We start from the raw sequence: 20,245 nt of genomic DNA, 5'->3' as shown, positions 1-20,245 counted from the left end.
ATAGAGAAATACTAGACAAAATTATCCAGGGAACTATTCGAGGAAATACGGTAATACAAAGCCGACTGTCATGCTGAGTAAATGAAGACAAATATGATCAAATGAAAGTTGGATCCATCCATGATTTCAACACTATACCTTACTCAATTCAAGGGCAGATCAATCATAACCTTAGAATAAGTGTAAAGCTACAAAATACATGTCAATACGTGCTAATTATTATAAGTACCTTCAGAAGCTGAACAGAGAGAAAGAAGAACTGTCTGTGCTTCACTGCACTGAAACTCTGGAGAATCTGCTCTGCCAAATTAGGTCCTGAATCAGACTTTGCAGTGGCAGATGACCGAGAGCTGTCCTGCTCATCTGGTCCCTCAGATAATAGCTCTTCCCTAAAGTAAAACATTCGGACCTCCACACAGCAATGCAAACAAAAATGAGAGAAAATATACAAATCAGTCCCATCAGTTTTCTTCTTTGATCTTGCAAGGTGACTCAACACATTCTGCTGTACAGCAATTGTAAAAGCAGCTCTTGTCGCAGTCTGCCAAAAAGAAATCCTTCAACTACAATAGACTCACCCCATTGCTATACTTTATGTAGCATGATATGTACATGTTTAACTTCTTTCCTTATGTTTTTTGTAAACGTTGTACAAGCTAGCCAGCAATTTAATAATTAAAGGATTACTAAATATCTTACTTTGTTAGGTTGCAACCACAATACAGCAGCTGTATTGCAATTCCATCCTAGCAGACTACAAGGACATCAATCCCTTTGTTGCCTCAGCAGCATCTCTTGACTTTGTTCATCTGACGAGATATCGATAGGTGCAATGCTACAAGCTGTTTCTAATATTTCATTCAAGCCAACTAACACATACTACATGAAACAGAATTCTCGTTCTAGCTGCAAAGCCACCTACGCAGCGCCAAGTACCCATCAAGTAACACTGTTAATTGGCCTAAAGTTAAAAATCTTTCCAAAAGTACAATTCTTCTAATATGAGCTCGCTTCTACAATAAAAATTGCACTTTGTTTTGATACAAACATCCCAGTTGCAGAGTGAGGCTGTTCAGATCCTTCTCAATCAGAGCAGAACAAGTGCTGATATATTGTGTAACAAAATAAAATCAATACAGTTACAAGGACAATAATGCCTAAATGTACTAAGTAGTAACCAGACCATAAATACGTGCAGCCCTCTAGACAAGGTAGTACATGTTGCAGACTCAACTTTCATCCTAACACAGCTTATTAATTCTAATGTCACATAAGATAACCTGCAGTTGCAGCACTGTCATAAAGCTGCATATACCATTTGAGCAACAGAGGTATTCTGCACAAGCCAGTGATTATTTGCATGTATCCAGTCAATAATTCTACAAAAGTGCTATTTATGATCAAAACAAATTTATTAAGAAAGAGACAGAACTTGTGATGCTCCTCTCAGCTGTTATTTCTGATACAACAGCAAAGTTAATAAACCTAATTAAGGTATTGACTACACAATGCCACTTTTTCACATCCACCATGATTGCATTTGTGTGTACAAAGAGTTCAAACAAAGTAACTAAAGTTAACAATTTCCCACAAATAATCCCTAGTTGGCATGCATCATTACAGAGACAGACACCTTCGACTGCAGAACAGTCTAATACATTCACTTGAGCTGTAAATACCTACTTGAGCTTTCAATACTGTCTGCATTTGTTTTATTCCTTCATGATTCAGCAGCTGCAAGAAAAAGCACACACTTTTGTTCACACAAACAAAACAAAACAACTAAAAAGCAATGTTCACCTGCTCTATTGCCAGTTTGCTTCTAAAAGAGAACGTTCCCACCTGATTTTCATCCAATTCGTGAACAGCAAGAGATAACAGCGTTGAACTAAACCTGTAGGAAAAATATAGCATACCGGCAATATAAACACTTCAGCTCTAAGCTAGTCAACATACCTATCAAGTGTGGCATCATCTTGTTTTGTCAGCCCCATAGCTGAAGGTATACGATTCTCTGTACCAACTACACCTGCTGATTGCTCCAACTGTACTGGCCTCACAAAGGCATTGTGAAGACCAAATCCCACATCACTTGCTTGCAGCTTGTAGATCTTGCAATAAATAATGTTAAGCATGTCAATATTGCCAAGACAGAATACAGTTAAGAACACCTTCACAAGCAGAGCTGTCTCGTGACAAACATCAATCAAATGATGTCTCAGTTGAATGAGCTAAATTGCAAAAAACATAAGATTACATAGCAATAGTGGTGGTTTGCCATTCATTAAGTAACAAAAACGTGATTTTGGTGTACCTCTAAAACTTGCGTCCAGACTTTTGTTTGTTGCTGGCTCAGTTCTAATTGAGACAGTTGTCCATGCTGTTGTAGACACTGGCATAGCAACACACAGATCTTCACAAGTATACGAGGATCTTCACACACTATATCACAGAATAGCTAACAGCAAAAGAAACTTGTTTTAGTTTAGTAAATAATAACAACAGAATGCAACCAACATTGTCTTGTATTGCCTTTGTGTAGTCCAAGCTAATGTCTTTCATCAAATCAAATTCCTGATGAGAAGTCTAAGAAGTCAGTTAGAAGCAGAAACAGAAATTAGGAAAGGAGACTTATGTACAAAGCAGATTGCCACAAATTTACTCTCAATAACTGGATGTGTAACTTCACAGCAGCAAATGGCGTGTGTGCTTTGAACATATGAAGAACTTCCTAAAGCACAGTGCATTGAGACAAAACAATAGCGAATACAATGGTATAAAATAAAGGAAGAAAAATATACATGTAGCGAAGATGAAAGAGAGCCTGATAGGCGACTGGCAAGACAAAGAGATGGATGGAATTCAAGAAGATGAACTGGATTCAGAGCAGTGCTATCAGAAACACAACAAAGCAATTAGAGTATTTCTTTCTACAGTTGTGGTGACTGTTTGAGCATTAGCTGCGTGTCCTTCTGTGTATCGCTATTTCCACAGCATATACCGTATATAAATTTGAAAATCGTCAGTGGTATTAAATTTTGGTATTGAGGTCTGATGACTGTTACAATGTCTCATCAGTTATTGCAATGTGAATGCAACCCTTGAGACTATCAGACACTAGAAGCAACTGTACAGATCATGTCAATCATAAAGCAAGTGTGCAACACAAGTCACCGTCTCTCTGCCATTATTACAAAAATTTGTAAGAAGTGAAAGCAAGCAAACAACGCGTAGTAAAAAGTGTTGTCGCACATGCACTTTAACTAAGCATCAGAAGGTTACACAAGAACACATCAAGTTAGGCATCATCAGTTACTACACCTAAAAATATGTATACTACTTTAGTTTTGTATGCATAATAATGTAATTAAGAGATCACACTGACACAGCCACCGCTATAAAACTTCACAGCCGAGCTGTGCTATATTCACCGTACCTGGCATCAGTTAGTGCTATTGGTTGCTGTAAAATTACATTCAATGGCAATCCAAAGTTTTCTAGCAACATCAACAGTGCATCAGCAGCAAGAAAGAAATGGAACAAATACACAAATGCATCTACACCTTCTGGACTGACTTCCTGTGATGAGAGAATTCGTCCAAGATACTGTCTTTGAGAATCAATCTACAAACGAAAGCATCAATCTACCAGTCTTCATTTCATATCCTTTGCCCATGTGTAAACACCTGCTTATTAAGAATCTTCACAACAAGCGTTTTCTGTAGCTGCAAGCAAAGGCTCTCTTCCTGATAAATGTGAATAAAATACTCGGCTGAAGCGTCAAACCGAGGTCTTGAAAACATAACGTTTGTCATCACCTAACAAACACAAATAAACAAAGTGCTATTAGTAATTAAAATTAACAGTGGCCAACATGTCACAACATCTACATTGAGTTACATTGTAATGTTCTCAAACAGATGCATACAACAGCAAGACTAGATTTAAAATGCAATGGAAATAATTTCAAAAAATATGTAAACTCGGAATAGTACTTGAGTATACTAAACGGTAATGCAAACACATTCAAATTTACAATATATATATATATATATATATATATATATATATATATATATGTGTGTGTGTGTGTGTGTGTTAACAAGCATACTAAAATAATAATCCAATAACCATTACAGGTACTTGCAATGATTTTTAAGAGTGGAGTTACAATAACTCTTTTGCTTTGTAGTCATATTTCATTTCAGATCATCATAGAATTATACTTACAGTAACTAGAAACACGGGTTTGATATACTGTAAATCTGTCCTTTTCAGTGTCAGCTGCACTAAAATCATAGTCCTCTTGTTATGTGGCATATATTTTTCCTCTTCTTCAGGCCGCATGGTATATTAACAAGTTTCTGCATTTTCTCCCTGAGTGTACGTGTCCCGCAAGGTCTAATGATTACTACTCTATAAAGCTCTACTCGAGCAGAAAGCCAAATTATTTAAATTTGAGAGTCTCCATGGGCTTTCTATTCAAGCACGGAGCACAATTTGAGTATGTGGTTCTATTGTATTCACAAAAATATGGTAGACTAGCTACAAACTGGCTAAATATCCAGTTGTCACATCCTAACCATCATTCAAGTTCCATGTTACAAATAGTTCCTGCTATTTAAATCCAACTAAACTCAACCATACTGCCTTGAAAACTACTACACACAAAAGTAGTGAAGAAAATTCTTCATCCTGTTGAGACACATCAGTTTCTACTATAAAATAATAATGTTAGCAAACTGTACAAAGTCAATGTACATCAGCTTATACGTAATACAGCAAACTGTATCAGAGTCAGTGTTTTCCTTTTCGGCATTGTCTATTGTGTAAAGCACATCTTTGGTAATTACCGTAATAAGCACAGCTAGTAGCAGCTAAATTTTTCAATCTCCTAGAATGAAATGTAAAGCCACAAGATATAACCATTATGCAAATTTGTTGTTGAAATAGTGCAAAGTAAACAGCCAATGTATGACCCAATCTCAATAAATCTATAGTGTCAGGGAAAATCTGCAAACTGTGAATGAAGAAGTCAACTCTGACAGTGCAGAGGTGCATCAACTGTGATAATGCAGAAATGCATCTAATTGAAAATAATCCACACCTGAGCCAGATTCCGTTTCTCGTTTGGATCAAACACATTGTGGTATGCCTCCAAGTAACAGTTGAGCAGCTATAACACACAGAACAATTATACCAAGTAAGAAGAAGAACGACCTAACTCTGTACAGTTACACATTAACATGTACAGCTTACCTTCCTTTTGCTGTCAAGATAAGCAGCTTCTTGATTCCATAAATCAAACAAAACTGCAAATCTGTCAATAGCCTGACTTTTCTCTTTTGGTGCATTCTTCTTCTGATGCAAAAGAAATCACATTTAGTAGGGCAACAAGAACATACCACTGATAGGCAACAAGAATAGACATGGTCATATGCCCAACATGAACATATAATCAAACAGAAAGCAGAAATTCATGCAAGTGAGGAAGAAGGCAGAAAAACCAAAACAGACCGAAAGCCAAAATGAACAACTGGCTGTCACGTAAATCAGTGAACTGATCACACACCTCAAACGTCTTCCCTGCAGACAGTTCAATATAATAACTCCCAACCAACAACATCTGATGTTCCAAGTGCCTGTAAAGTCATGCCAACAAAACTCATGCCTCATACATATGTAGCACAAAAAAGTTAACAATCTAATGGTACATCCTGGGTCACATTGCTTAACTTAATCATACATGTAAACTGAATGCAACACAAGCACTTACAATTTTTTTACAAAGAGCACGTCTGCTAATGAAATGCTATTATTATTATTACCTAATGACCGATATAATGATAAAGCCAATAGCAAATACCAAAACTCATTTTGGCAAGTATCCATCATGCTTTACACCAATCAATTAATTCAAATATAACATACCACCATTACAGTCTTTTTGCACTATGGAACTGATTAATTATTTCAGTCTGCAAATCGTCATCAATACAGCCTTTGACCACTCAACTAAAAAATTTGTACTCTTGCATAAGTACAAAAAGCCAAAACAATTGCATTTTTAGTTACATGAGTCCATTGAGTTCATGATACTCACCAAGCATGGAACAACATCATACACTTGCTAATGATGACAGGTAAGCACAAACACTTTCATCAATATCATTCATACTTGCAAATGATGTCAAAACAGTGTACTTTAGAGTAGGTAATTCCCATCTCTAGTAGCACCTCTTCACATACAGATACATGTCAGCACAGTAATAACAATCGTTGATTGTTCATATCAAATTGTTACAGATGATGGGGTAGCTGGCATATCTTTTCGTCTACTAATCTTACTATGCAAACTTTCTTGCTTCTTCAAACCTCTGTTTTAACTACTCTCTTAGTATTGTGAATGCTGCAGTCCTTCTGACAAACTCTTCCCCGTCCAAAAAAGCTAGATCTCTGCTGCTACCATTCGAAATAATGTTTAATTTATGCCGGTTCTAAGTGCTTCAGGCACTGCGGAGATGACCAGACAAAACTGCTTCTCCACAACCAGAAAATATACAATAAGAATCATAAATTCTACCTAGTTCACCACTAAGAATTGTTTCACTAATTTTAATAGCAACTACTAGACTCATGCTTAATGCAATGCGTGTACCTGAAATCATCGATGGCTGAGTCATACATAATGTGACAACCCTTCCTGTCTTGAACGACAACACATCCGGCCTCATCTCCACTGTAGAAGTCATCAAGATACTCTGACTGTTATATATGTATATATGTACACAGAAGAAAACATAATTATGTATCCATAACAAAGCCCAAGATTCGAAGCAACCTCGTTTGATTCCATTGCTGATGCCCAGTCAAGTCTACAAGATAAAATAAGTACTGTTAATGTATAAAATTTTTAGACAGACTATTCTGTAACACTACTGAGCTAGAACAGTCGCTAACAGTCACTAGTCAATTTCATGTTGATTACTAAAAGTTTAACTTCAAAAAATAAACAGCAATATACCTGCTAACATCTTTTACTACACTACCACACTGACTATTTTGACTACTAAACCCTCTAAAATTTGATGTTTCAAAGTTTTCAAACCACTTCAAGCCTACACCAGACATTTTCCAATTCAATCTTACACTGACATACGATAAATGTTACCAATGGACTATGCTATAGGTACAATTTAAGTACTGTAATGTCCTCTGGGCACTTAGTAATGAAACATTCAAATGCATTTTATCCTAATGAGTGCTCAAAGCTGTCATTTGAGTAGAGGCAGTTATTGCAATATGACATTGATCAAGACTATAAATTAGAAGCAACAAAAGCCAAAGCACGGGGATGAACAAAACCACCCACCAGAAACATAAGACCAACAGTTTTCAGGCCTAATTAATTATAACAGCAAACTATCAGATAATTGCTGCTCTCCCTTTCCCTCATTCCCAGTCTTTCCTCTGCACTAAGTTGCTATATTATGTGTTCTCACACATGACAAACAAGTACTGCCACATGAGTTGATGCCACCTAATTAAGAACAGAGAACAAAACACACCAATCATGTAGTACCCTAAGTGTTCATTCAGCTGTTTGCCAGCATGCTGTAACAACCTAAGAGCCATCAGCATATTGCTGTAATATTCAAACAGCTAGACATCAGACCACTCCCAGCCATATTGTCAAAATGTAGCACATCAATAGTACATACCCATAAAACATGTAAATATTACACATTAATATTAAGTGAAAAAAAGGAATAGAAATGTTTACATTAGAAATAAGTAAATAAACGGCCTAAAAATCAAAAATTGCCTTCTATAAAATCTGATTTAGAGATAGAAGAACATGTCTAGTTTCCTTTGAACACACAATCAGTAACAAAAGTACCTGCACTCAGCAGGAGTGTTGTACACATAAGAAGCTCCAGAAAACACTGCAGACTGCCTGTAGATACATACATTTTGCAACAGATTTTTAAATTGAATAGTAACAAATACAGAAAAACATAACATACCCGTTTTCTTCTTCTGAACATATCAATAGCACCCTAGAATCAATGACTGTCAGAGTTCGTTGAACAGAACGAAAGTAGTTGAGAATTGACAAGCACTAAACACACATATACTCCAGCAATTTCAAATAATTACAATTAATTTTCTTGTTGCACCTTGATTCTCAAGTCTCTCATTCTCAAATGTCTCAAATACAGAAATGACATAAATCCATCTTTGTAGATTGGTTCTGATGCTGTCTTCCTACCAAACAAGGCTCCTTCATTGCCTTCCAAAAACTGAATTGCACTTCCGAAATCAAACTCTGTTCCCAAACTTTGAGTTTTGGGTAATCCACTCCCTAGAACATTCAGTCTGATAGTGGCAGAAGAAGCATGCTGATGATCCTCCTGAGATGTAGAAGGAATGGAATCATGGTGAGGATTAAAACTAGGACTGTAAAAACATGTATAAGGATAACGCCATCACACTTAGGGTGCATAGCATATTGTACGCCTAGTAACACATACCTAAAAGCATTACGAGACTCACCTAAATAAGCTACATGTATTGCCACTATCCTTGAGCAGTACTATAATCCATAGTGCGTCTTACTTGATACTTTTATAATTGAATAGTCATTGAGTAATTAGAACTCAATGCTGCTACATTTAAACACCAAAACGGTTTTAGAATATCAATAATAGTAAAACTTCAATTGCAGTCAATGGATGAGCTTGAAGCAAAAGTATATCAAAGCAAATCAATCATATAAATAAGAAGTCTAGCCAAACTCTGTTTCAAAGTGTCGATTGACACTTTCAAATGTGTAAAAGTCATAGACTTTGCCAAATTTAGACCTCGTCCCTGAGAGTTTACTCAAGCAAGTACATTATGAACAATAACATTGCATGTACATTAGCCCTTTAGCATATGGATCTAGCCCAGTGATTTGACATACATCTTATCGCATGATTGTGAACCAAAAACGCCTAAGTCAAACAGAACTAGAATTGGCAAATTCAGCTAAGTGCAATAGCTGATAAGTGGATACATGTATGTTTACACTTTGTTGATAAGGTTTGTCAATTTTGAAGAAAAATTGGCTAAAGTAACAATACAAGTACATAACAGAATCAGTTGCAAGATCTAGTCAAAGCAACTAAAGCAAAGTCAACAGTCTGTCTGCAAACTTTCCAATAGCATTTATGTGGTATTTGCACACCTGCTAGTGTATGGTTAACAGTATGCTCAACGGTGACAATGAAGAAGAACTAATGTGCTAAACCCTAAGCTGCATGCTATAGCTCCAATACAAGTACAGTGCATCACAATGTCACAGGTTTGTGATTACTGGCATTTAGTTAATGCCCATTTGATCGACTCCAAAAGACAAATGAGGCACTAGCTAATGAAGTACAATAAGTCACATAAGCTACTAAACCCATTTCAGATAGCCAAGCAAGTACCACATTGACAACAAAGATGTGTTGTGTATATAGCATGCTCGATTTCAATTTAGTATCAGCTGTAAACCTGTGATACCTTTGCTAATTTCCCCCAAATTAAATTAGGCATTCTCTATAACTTATTAAGCAATGTAGAGATCAATGAATGTATTGAGTTAAATGTGCTATGCAAGAGTATTCCAATATAAACACGCTCACATTCACATTCAGATGCTGTTTGACTCAAATCAGACAACACTACAGGCTGATTCATCCAGTCCCTATATGTAATCCAACTGAAAAATAGAATTGTGGTAACAAATTTAGAAATTGGGTAATCCAACCTAGCTAAAGCCCTGTCCAAACTACTAGACCAGAATGTATCGTGATTGAATCCAATCGGGCTAGTGAGCGTCCACACTGCACTTTCAAAACGATACCTCTAGTCTTGCTTAGCCAGACCCTTCCCGCCTACCTTTCTCACCGGAAGGATGTTGGCAAGAAATCCTTTATCGCTGGAAGGATGTAGGCGGGAAAAGTCTGGCTATGCTAAACTACAATACCTCTGCCTCTTTTTGGTATCACGTGACTGATGATCTATGTGTACGTGTAGGTTGTTTCCTTATGAAGAGTGTTGAGTCAGCGATGTAAGGTGAGTGAGAACGAAAATGAGTGAGGAGGGTTAGATGTTCTGATTACCCTCGTAGCGTACATACAGGCAATGCCCACTATTTCTAATTGGATTCAACCAATCACAATCGAAACCACCTCCCGATGTGGATTGGATTTATCAATTGCAATCTGATCGAGCTTGCGATCCAATCGCGATCCAGTTGCAAGAGTGGACAGGCCTTAAAACACAGCCAATAAAATAGTAACCAATAAACTTCAGTACAATATTCATTGCATATAAACTAATATAAAATATAAACCTTTGGCTAAATACTGGCAATTGCCTGTGGGTTCATGAAACTGTTGCCAAACCAAAATTGCATGGTGCCCAGCCATTTAAGTGGCCAGTCGTGTCCCTCCACTTTAAGCTACCACCATACAACTAATTCAGTACAGCAATACAGATGTAGTGATGTACTACACTAAAATACCATACTATTAAAATATATTACATGAGATATGTTACATACTCATGAGGGTCGAATCCGCAGAAAATGTTTTTCCATATGTTAGTCGTCTTACTGGAACTCTGGCTAGATGAGTTGCTGAGATCACGTCGAACGTCTGCTGCGTGTCGTTTCAGTGCATATTGCAACTTCTGAATATCTGCCAAGTTCAACGAGTGTGATAATACAAGCAGTAACTATAAACACAAATTATATCGTTATGCAAACAAGCAAGTAAAAGAAACAGTTGAGCTATAAACATTACAGGATCACTGTAATCATCTGCCCGTAATTTTCCAATCAGACTATCTTCAAACTGCATTCGTTCTGGTCTGCACAAAACAGGATATGCTTTTACACATAACAAATGCAACATCATGCAGACACAGCAATCCCACCTAATATTGACATATGGTAACCAGGCCGACTGCTTTTTAAACACCTTCCTTTCCACGCTCATGTCTGCCACATCCTACATAAGAAAGATGTCATCAGATATCAAAGCAAACCTTAATTGCAAACTGAGACACAAAATCAAATAAATAATTCACCTGATTCACCTACAGTAGTGCTACTATTAATGCTCAACCATAGTACGGGTGACTTTGTGCACACATGAGATATATGCCATAGCCCAGTAGGCTTCGGTTTAATTCTGATGCTTCTCTGACTTACAAAATATATTTTCAGCTGTTAATTAAGAGGTATCATCTAAATCATGAATCTCCAGCAGCATGTAAATTTACAGGTTAATTTTAAAAGCGTTAGTTGCCATACAGCTTTCCATTACGATTTTATATCATGAGCAATAATTCTTAATAAATGTAAGTATTAGTGATATGAGAAAAAGTGCTACCATGTGGACACATACGCTCTGCACATGCATAAGAAATTCAGACAACTGGAAGAAAGTTGTTATGCACACTTGAGCCAATTTATCTATTTCTTGTTCTTTAATTAATTTGTTTGTGTCTGTGTTAAGAAGTTTACCTCACTGGAACCTCCTGCAGTGTGAAACGTCAACTTTTCTTCCTGACTTTGATAGATTGCTTTAAACTTTCTGTTGACAATATAGAATAGCTCCAGCTCATCTGCACTGCTAAGAAACTCCACACTCTAAAGTACAAAACGGTAAGAATACCAGTAATAAAGCAAGCTGAATACTCACCATTTTGATATCATAACAAGCCATGAGATGTTCCAATAGAGGACGCAGCTTTGTCAGATCAGTTGTATTGCAGGGTACTGTCATGGTATCTCCACCTGATGCTGGTGCAATCTCCGATGATGGACAAAATCCAGCCATGTCTGATGAATCATCTGTAGTAGTAGTAGCAGTAGTACTGGCTGTTTCATGCTTTGTACTGAATAGTGAATATGGAGATTGAGAGGTCGGTGTTCCTCTGCCATCGGAAGATTGGTAGCGAGCACGGCGAGCTACATCTTGCCACTTTTTTCTCACTGAAGCAGTGACCTGCTCCTGTAATTACAACATCAAAACTGTGACTGCCAAGTTACAAAGCTATCAGTCATACAACTAGTAAATGAAGCTGTGTTCTACTCACTTCAAAGCTACGCGGGTATGTGCTTGTAGTCGTGCATGTGTGTGTGTGTGTGTGTGTGTGTGTGTGTGTGTGTGTGTGTGTGTGTGTGTGTGTGTGTGTGTGTGTGTGTGGTGTGTACAAGTGAAAAGCATGGTATAATTACTATTTTATAATTTATGAAATATAAAATTTATTAATGTATTTATTGTAAATATCAATGTAACTCTTACCAATTTTTGTCTATGTATTAGTCATTCTCATTAATTAACCATTAGCTTGTTGCTAGATCGTATAGTGAGAACACTGGGATGCGTTGATCTGGTTAAAGGTAATCAATTAAATATCATCAATGTCATCACACTACAGCACATGCACATGCGTGACAGCTTGCATGGAGTGGGCTTGCTGTCCCCTTTTTTCTCACTTATGTAGCGCTCTTGCATCACTTGAAGTCAACTATTGTGGTGGATGCAATTATCATGCTTTCGTTGTGCCGTTGCTATCATCTTTCGTTTCATTAATTCACTGTAGCTGGAGATCGATCGTCTCGTACATTTCCTGTAGTTAATAGCTGTACAGAATCGGCCCAATGATATCAACTCATTTAGCGATATCCAAGCCTCACTTGATGTTCCGTGATCGTATAAAGTCGTGAATCGCCATATAATGACTGAGCCCAGGAGCAATATGAAAGTGTAGTCATGCATGTAGCGTCAGCATTCCATACGAATCTTTCTTGCCCGATGATGTCGTTCATCAGTCCTACTTACACCTAAAACATACAGCTCTCTTGAAGATCGCGGATGACAAGTAAGTCATGTGCAACATTGCATGTATGGTCCCTTGGGACATTCGTTTGGCTTCTTGAAGAACATTGAATTCGTTTGTTTTGCGATTCTTCTGTAACACAATCACAGACATGTACATCTATTACTTAAACTTTACTTTGCGCTCCTCATTTTGCCTTATTAAATTTGTTGCTATGGATATATGACGTCGCGGCTTTCTGTCATGATAGTGCACAGGATTGTTACGTCACATATTCTTTGCGTAACAAAAGGACTGCTGATTGGCTCCAAAAATCCCCGAACGAGACACAGTTTACAAGCATATAAACATAGATTAAACATACGTAATGGCATACCGACAGACAGACCGGAAGTCAATTGAGCGCCGTTAGAGTAAGCTTTTCATGAAGCAGTTCACCACACTACTGTGGTGTCTCTTTTACGCTCGTAGATTAATTAATTATAAAGAGTAACTAACCAAACCTATAATCCAAGTGTTTGACGTAACTCGTATCCCTGGCATTCCAATTACAATAAAATTATTTGGTGACTAAAAAGTTCTTTAATTCAGTTACCTGCATATAATTTGAAAATCATAAACAGTGCATTACAGTACGAGTAAAAGCTCTTTGTTCCCAAAGTGTAATCTTTGAGTCATAGAGAAACCCCTCATTTAATCTAGCACTCTTGACACAGGACTGGCACACTTCTCCCAAAAGTATATGTACAGTAGGTTGCCCATATACGCCCAATTTCTGCTCCTCAAAACGCAAATAGTTAACTCAATCAAAGCGCACAATAATGATGATGACAATGAAACATCACATGTCTTCTAAACATAACACCAGTTTATCAAAGATTTGTCCAATTACCAGTCACCATACAGTGACACTTAACACATTCCTGGTAATATTTCAGAGATGATACTAGAGAACATCTACATGTAGTGTAAGGTACTACATGTATAATACTGTGTCTACCCACAAATCAACACAACAGAATGCTGTTAGCCAGAGTTTAGCAGATTTGTATTTCTAAGTCAAATCTGGAATTTTGCACTAGCAAAATTTGCATAGGACATCCAGTGTATTTTGTACAGGTTGAGAAGTTCCGTTTTTATGTAGACTACGTAAAAATATATAAAAGTCGCAGCCCTACAGACGTAGTTCATCAATAAAGATACTAACAAGCCAACAAAACTAACTGTTCCACATCCCTTCACCAGTCAGAAACATATGCTATAAAATAAAGTAATACCTTTAATTAACACATACAATTGGTAAGTTAAAAATAGAGTTGCCTCTAAAGAGTCGTTCAATTTCACGAGCGTACAAAAGTGCACACTTTTCGTAGCCCCTCCCCTCCCTAAAGCATATACGCGTTATTGTTAGTACACTACTCAGTAGTGACCATGGTTCCATCTATCAGAGGATTCAAGTTTGGATTCAACACTTATGCATTGATACAGTTCTTTCTCCACTCCAGTTGACCCGCTCGAATGATGTCAGCTTGAGGTTCCAGTCACTCAAGTGGACAAAGACGAAAACATTGAGAAAGTCGTGGTAGAGACAGCTGAGATCTTTATAGACGGCTGATGTTGTTTTAGAACAAGACTGGAATAGGTTGCTGTAGTTGTACATATGTGCAAATCCTGTACATACATACGGGTGACTAACACAGAAACAACGCATGATGCAATTCTGGCCATGGGAAACAGAACTTAGCATGAGCCATTTGCTACCCATCAACATATATAAAGTGTACAGATGCCCTAACCCTCTCCTCCTAGCATGCACTTTGTATACTCGTGAAATTGTCGATAATTTTGTACAACCCCTAAGTTCAGATTCTGCTCTATTAGCTATTGGCAAGTAAGAAAAATAGTAACCAACCAAAGAATTTACCAGCCAGCTCTGCCCTGGTAACCAATGTTCAAACCCAATCTACTGTACTGACGCTCAGTTCATGAGATACAGTAACAACAAGCAATATAAAATTAGTGCATTAGATGAAACTACCTGCAAAGTTGTCAGGTTGTCATGATTTGCAGTCACAGTGTGAAAGCAATCGTTTTGTTAGTCACCAACTATCTGTTCTTGATATACAAGGCTGTTGTGCAGAGTGGTCTCTCAACTTGTTTATAGGTAAGGTACACTGGGCATGTCCAATGCACACAAGACTTTCTGATAAAATATTGTGTGAACATGTCCAAATTTACTTACACCAGTAATTATAAACCTTTGTAGACTGTGCTTCCAAAGGCTGCAGACCCTTCAATTCTTTAGATTTACTACTTGCTAAGATGTCTAGACTATCACTCCTTTTAAAGAGCACGTTTCCTGTCATCTGGATCCCATGATAGCAACGTGTCCCAGCATTTAATTATCTCAATCGTCTAAATAATTGCTAAAGTTAGAATGGTACTGCATGAACCGGTTACTGGCAACTAACATTTGTGATCAGTTCTCATCTGAGAAAATCAGTCGCCATGGCCACTAAAATATATATAGTAGCCACTTAGAGGTGTGCATTGTAAAACTCACTATTCAAGTCTAAACTACTGTAATGATGATTACCATATTCTGACTTGCACAAATGACAAGCTGTCATTACAATAATTCCTACAGTATAATACCAGTAACCTGTATGTATGTTGTCCCATACACTATGATCAAGAGCATTCCCAATGTCTATCCGACAATTCGATCTCAGCAAAAGCCTTAAACAACCGCAGTTCTTAAAAACAATAACGTAGCACCAAGAAGAACTCAATGATAAGTCTCATATTTAATCAAAATCGCTGACTGAAATTGATCTTTTTGATTTATTGCCATAACAAAGCTCAATCATTAACTAACCAAATAATTTATAATCTTTTAATCATAAAAAATTATTGACGTTTTAATCATAAAATTTATCTAGATTTATAAATTTATGTATATTTCTGTATATTTTCAATCTATATTTATGATCTTCAATCATAAAATATCTCTCTTGTTAGGAATGTGATTTGCTTACCTTATGGTCTGATTTTGCAGAATTTGTGTTTAGCTTATCGTGTGTCATAGCAAATGTGTTTTCATGAAGATATGGTAACAGATGAACAACCTGATATCACAAGATAATAATAAGACAAATACTACTATAATAGTAGCAGAATCACACCATACCCTGAGGTAAGCGTTAGCTCGTTTGAAAGAGTGTAGTTCTGTCACTTTGTATCTTAGGTAGATCAGAACATCTTGTTGTGTCACAAGGCTTGGAGATGGAGACCCACCCGCAAGAATTTGTTCCATACAATCAGCCAAGCGTTGAGCTCGCTCAATAGCATCATGGTATTCAGATATAACAGCACTAAACAAAATCTAATAAATTCTACACACACACACACACACACACACACACACACACACACACACACACACACACACACACACACACAGATGCACACACCACACCACACCACCGGTGACACCACACAACTAAACTATTTTGACCAAGTAAACGTCTAGTTTTACATACACTAAAATGCGTGCTTTGTATATCAGTTTTAATATTTTGTGATCTTGCCAATGTACATACACACATGCACACACAGACACACACACACACACACACACACACACACACACACACAGACACACACACACACACACACACACACACACACACACACACACACACACACCACACCACACCACCAGTGACACCACTCAACTAAACTATTTTGACCAAGTAAAGATCTAGTTTTACCTACACTAAAACGTGTGCTTTGTATATCAGTTTTAATATTATGCGATCTTGCCAATGTACATACACACGTGCGTGCACACACACACACACACAGACACACACACACACACACACACACACACAAACACACACACACACACACACAGACTAGCAAGTGTCAAGAAATTTTGCAGCAAAGTAGTTCTTAGTTACAAATATTCAAAATAGTAAATAGATCATGACCTAAGTTTTCATTTCAAATACACTGTATAATATAGAAATTTTGACCACATTAAATAATTAATACAAGGTCTGCTTACTGCATTTGATGCTCATAATGACCCTGTAGCCTTTGCACAACTTGGGTATTTGAACCATATCGAGTCCACCGTGTTTGATGCATTGACTTACACTGAACAAGCTGCTCAATACGATTGACATAGAACTAAAACCACAGTAACATAACCAGTCCATACTGTCTGTGAGAATGTCAGACACAGAGTAATCTAATTACATATAGAAGTTCTACAACAAAAAAATTTCAACCAAACAAAAAATACTTCCAGTTAGATATACCTCTCCCAAATAATGCTGCCCTCATTTATGTCCTGACATCTCTATATCTATAAAAGTCTGATCTGTCTGTCTGTCTGTCTGTTTGTAACATCAATCATGCCAAAACGCCTAGGCTAATTGTCACGAAATCATGCATAAAGGCTCCGTTCCACACCAAAATGCAAATGCACGTTTCAGTCGTACGAGTTGACAATTCAAAGGGACCCCTTTTTAAGTCCACAAACTCGAATGTATTGGCGAGGATACTGTTGTTGCTCAAAGTTTGCATGACGAACTTTAAGTGCATGCCGAATTGATCAAGATCGACAGTGAGGGTGTAGCTTCTTTCAGAGTTCTCTTGGGACGGCGCTATTTCTTGCTGATCACACCCGCCGCCACTTACGCTCAAATTTCTCTAGAACGGCGCATTGGATCTCCACCAAATTTGAAATGCCCGTTTGTGACCTCGGACAGTTTAAATGGAGTGAGTCGCTTCTTACCAGGGATGTATAGATGAGCAAGATATTTTTGACTATATCTGGGTTCTAAAAAATGTGGGCATGCAGGGAACAAATTATTCGGGATTTTGTGTTGTCTCCGCCCAATTCAAGTTAATTTGCTCTACAAACGAGCAAATCAACCATGTGGGAATTTGTGTTAATTACACGTTAATCTTGCTCTATTTGCCAGGGCAAAGCCGGGCCCTTTGCTAGTACCTTATAAGACACTAGGTTATACAAACAAACCCGTACTAGGACTATGTGGTTCGTATCTGGTTACTTTGTGGTTCATATTTGCTCCAATTTGGATCACCGGGGACTGCTTGGTTCATGCACCCTGAAACTGTTTAACAGGGACTATTTGGTCAACAGCAAAATTGCTCTATGCACTGCAAACTACACAGAAATAGAAAGAAACCATGTATTGTGCTAACAAGTTGCAAAATTAATTCTATTTTAATTTTTCTCTATTGTTTATACTTAGAAATTATCATTCCTATCAATATTTGTATCTCTGAACATTGGTTTTGCTGGTTTCAATTTTTGTGTTTTCAAAAGGGTTTAGTAGTACAGTAGAACCTCGCTAATCCATACATCCCGTGCAAAGCCCCGTTCAGATTAATGAATTGTTTGGATTACCAAAATGCCAAAACTCATAGACTAGGAGGTCCAGACTTTGCCTCGGACACCCAGACCACCCATGCATTTACGTATCTCTACACATATGTCATGTTTGTGGTAAAGGACACTGCTGCAACAACTACATGAAGTTCTAAATAACGTGAGAGTCAGGATTTAATGCAGGCTGCCCAATAGGATCTGGGTACGCAAGGCAGGGCGCCAAAGGTAATTCGAATTAGCGAAGTGGATTAGCAAAGTTTGACTGTATGTTAACACTTGCTGTAGCTGTTCATCATCTCTACCAGACATTATGATTCACATGCTACAAAATGTGGTGGGAGCATTAGCATCCAATTTTGCAATCTCATTATAGCAAAAATTTACTATCTTAACAATGACAAGCAAGCACAACCTTTTTTCCTGTTTCGTGAAAACAGAGAAACACAATATTAGACCATATCTTACATTATAACATTTCAAGCATAGCTTAATTTCCATTTACTTATTCTAACTACTTTGAAGGAGAGCTACTGGCACCAGTTACATCTACGTCATTGTATTCATGATGTTACGGTTACTCTAATAATAGTCAACAAAGTAGTTATTGTAACAGCAGCTACTATCGATGCTATTAGAGTAACATGCATCAACAACATTCAAATGTTACTATTAAATATGAAATTCAAGTCTAGTAGCCACAAAGTATCTTTGTCTTCACGTCATACATGTATGTGCAGAAACATGGACCAAAGTCCCAACTTTAATCAAAGCCTATGGTTTGTAAAGATCATTTAGTTCACATAAAATTAGACAGAACAAACAACTTGTTAAAAGAAAGCACGTTTTTCATTTTATGTAGTTTGAAAATATGAGGTATAAAGTCAATTAGCCAATAAACATAAAGTAAAATAGTCCCCACTACAAGAAGGATTGACTATTTGATTCACGAGGACCATTCGGTTCACATGAAAAATGACAAACTGGGCAACTTGTTAGCACAGAACATGGCTTGTTTTGTCTAATTAGCTTTGATTATAATACATATGCATAAAACACATTTATGACCTGAATACAGCAAAATAACTAAGTAAAAACAAAGCGGTTTCAAATATTCCCCATAAATCAAATAGTCCCCATAAGCCAAAGAGTCTCCATAAACCAAAAATTCCCATAACCACGCGTCTTCATAAACCAAATAGTACCTGTGAACCAAATATCCGTGTGAACCAAATGTCCATGTAAATCAACAGTCCATCCTACAAAAGTTGCAAATGCATAAACCAAATACAGTAGTCCCCGGTAAACCAAATACACTCAAACTCCCCTTATCCGGGCAGCTTGGGACCGGACACTGCCCATAACTCAGAAACGGCCACATCTGGGAACACCCCCACATTTTGCTCAATATGTACACTTGTATGATTAACATTCAATTTTGCATCCCTACATGTAAGTGAATGCACATACGTACATAATAGATGTACATGTACACTGTACACTGATCTTTGTCTCGAGCGTCATCACAGACCTCTTTTGCTTCTGCGGGGCAGGCGTCTGCGTTGGTCTAGTCTCAGACATCTTCAGGTAAGTCTTACAAGCTGTAAATAAGAAACTAGCACCTAAGTATGGCTATCTGTCGACAAGAAACTGGACTAGTACTGGACTTTTGATTACACGACCTTTGCCTCGACCTCGTGCACGTGGACCACGCGCAATACACGTGATGCAATTGTGCAATACGGGGGTGTCCGGTAGACGGACGTGCCCGGATAAGGGGAGTTTGAGTGTAGAAGCAATTATGAACCATATAGTCCTGTAAACCAAATAGACCCCGTACAAAGGAAACAGCAATGACATTCTTTGCCAGACCCATCCTACCTGCCAACTGTCTCACAAGCAATTTGTGCAAGTAGCTGTCCAAAGACCTCAAAAGCT

The 20,245-nt window shown here is 37.5% G+C and overlaps 1 protein-coding gene across 2 annotated transcripts in view; it reads right to left on the bottom strand.

The window, feature by feature from the left end:
• Positions 1-20,245, bottom strand: part of LOC134191037 (uncharacterized) — a 48,707-nt gene that overhangs the window by 22,178 nt on the left and 6,284 nt on the right. For both annotated transcript variants that reach the window (XM_062659595.1, XM_062659596.1), the window contains exons 4-32: positions 16,955-17,079; positions 16,073-16,256; positions 15,921-16,010; positions 11,739-12,050; positions 11,561-11,686; positions 10,969-11,042; positions 10,836-10,902; positions 10,595-10,767; positions 8,181-8,460; positions 8,028-8,122; positions 7,901-7,957; positions 6,842-6,875; positions 6,659-6,765; positions 5,573-5,642; positions 5,260-5,361; positions 5,108-5,176; positions 3,687-3,818; positions 3,564-3,624; positions 3,437-3,497; positions 2,802-2,892; positions 2,663-2,731; positions 2,518-2,586; positions 2,315-2,458; positions 2,172-2,231; positions 1,957-2,111; positions 1,801-1,894; positions 1,684-1,734; positions 450-541; positions 230-389 (exon numbers count right to left, since the gene is read on the bottom strand). In XM_062659595.1, the coding sequence (XP_062515579.1) occupies positions 230-389; positions 450-541; positions 1,684-1,734; positions 1,801-1,894; positions 1,957-2,111; positions 2,172-2,231; positions 2,315-2,458; positions 2,518-2,586; positions 2,663-2,731; positions 2,802-2,892; positions 3,437-3,497; positions 3,564-3,624; positions 3,687-3,818; positions 5,108-5,176; positions 5,260-5,361; positions 5,573-5,642; positions 6,659-6,765; positions 6,842-6,875; positions 7,901-7,957; positions 8,028-8,122; positions 8,181-8,460; positions 10,595-10,767; positions 10,836-10,902; positions 10,969-11,042; positions 11,561-11,686; positions 11,739-12,050; positions 15,921-16,010; positions 16,073-16,256; positions 16,955-17,079 (3,204 nt within the window). The remainder of the gene's footprint in view (positions 1-229; positions 390-449; positions 542-1,683; positions 1,735-1,800; positions 1,895-1,956; positions 2,112-2,171; positions 2,232-2,314; positions 2,459-2,517; positions 2,587-2,662; positions 2,732-2,801; positions 2,893-3,436; positions 3,498-3,563; positions 3,625-3,686; positions 3,819-5,107; positions 5,177-5,259; positions 5,362-5,572; positions 5,643-6,658; positions 6,766-6,841; positions 6,876-7,900; positions 7,958-8,027; positions 8,123-8,180; positions 8,461-10,594; positions 10,768-10,835; positions 10,903-10,968; positions 11,043-11,560; positions 11,687-11,738; positions 12,051-15,920; positions 16,011-16,072; positions 16,257-16,954; positions 17,080-20,245) is intronic.

The sequence above is a fragment of the Corticium candelabrum genome, chromosome 15, assembly GCF_963422355.1.
Source record: "Corticium candelabrum chromosome 15, ooCorCand1.1, whole genome shotgun sequence".
NCBI classification, from domain to species: Eukaryota; Metazoa; Porifera; class Homoscleromorpha; order Homosclerophorida; family Plakinidae; genus Corticium; species Corticium candelabrum.
This window is presented reverse-complemented; position numbering and strand designations above follow the sequence as displayed.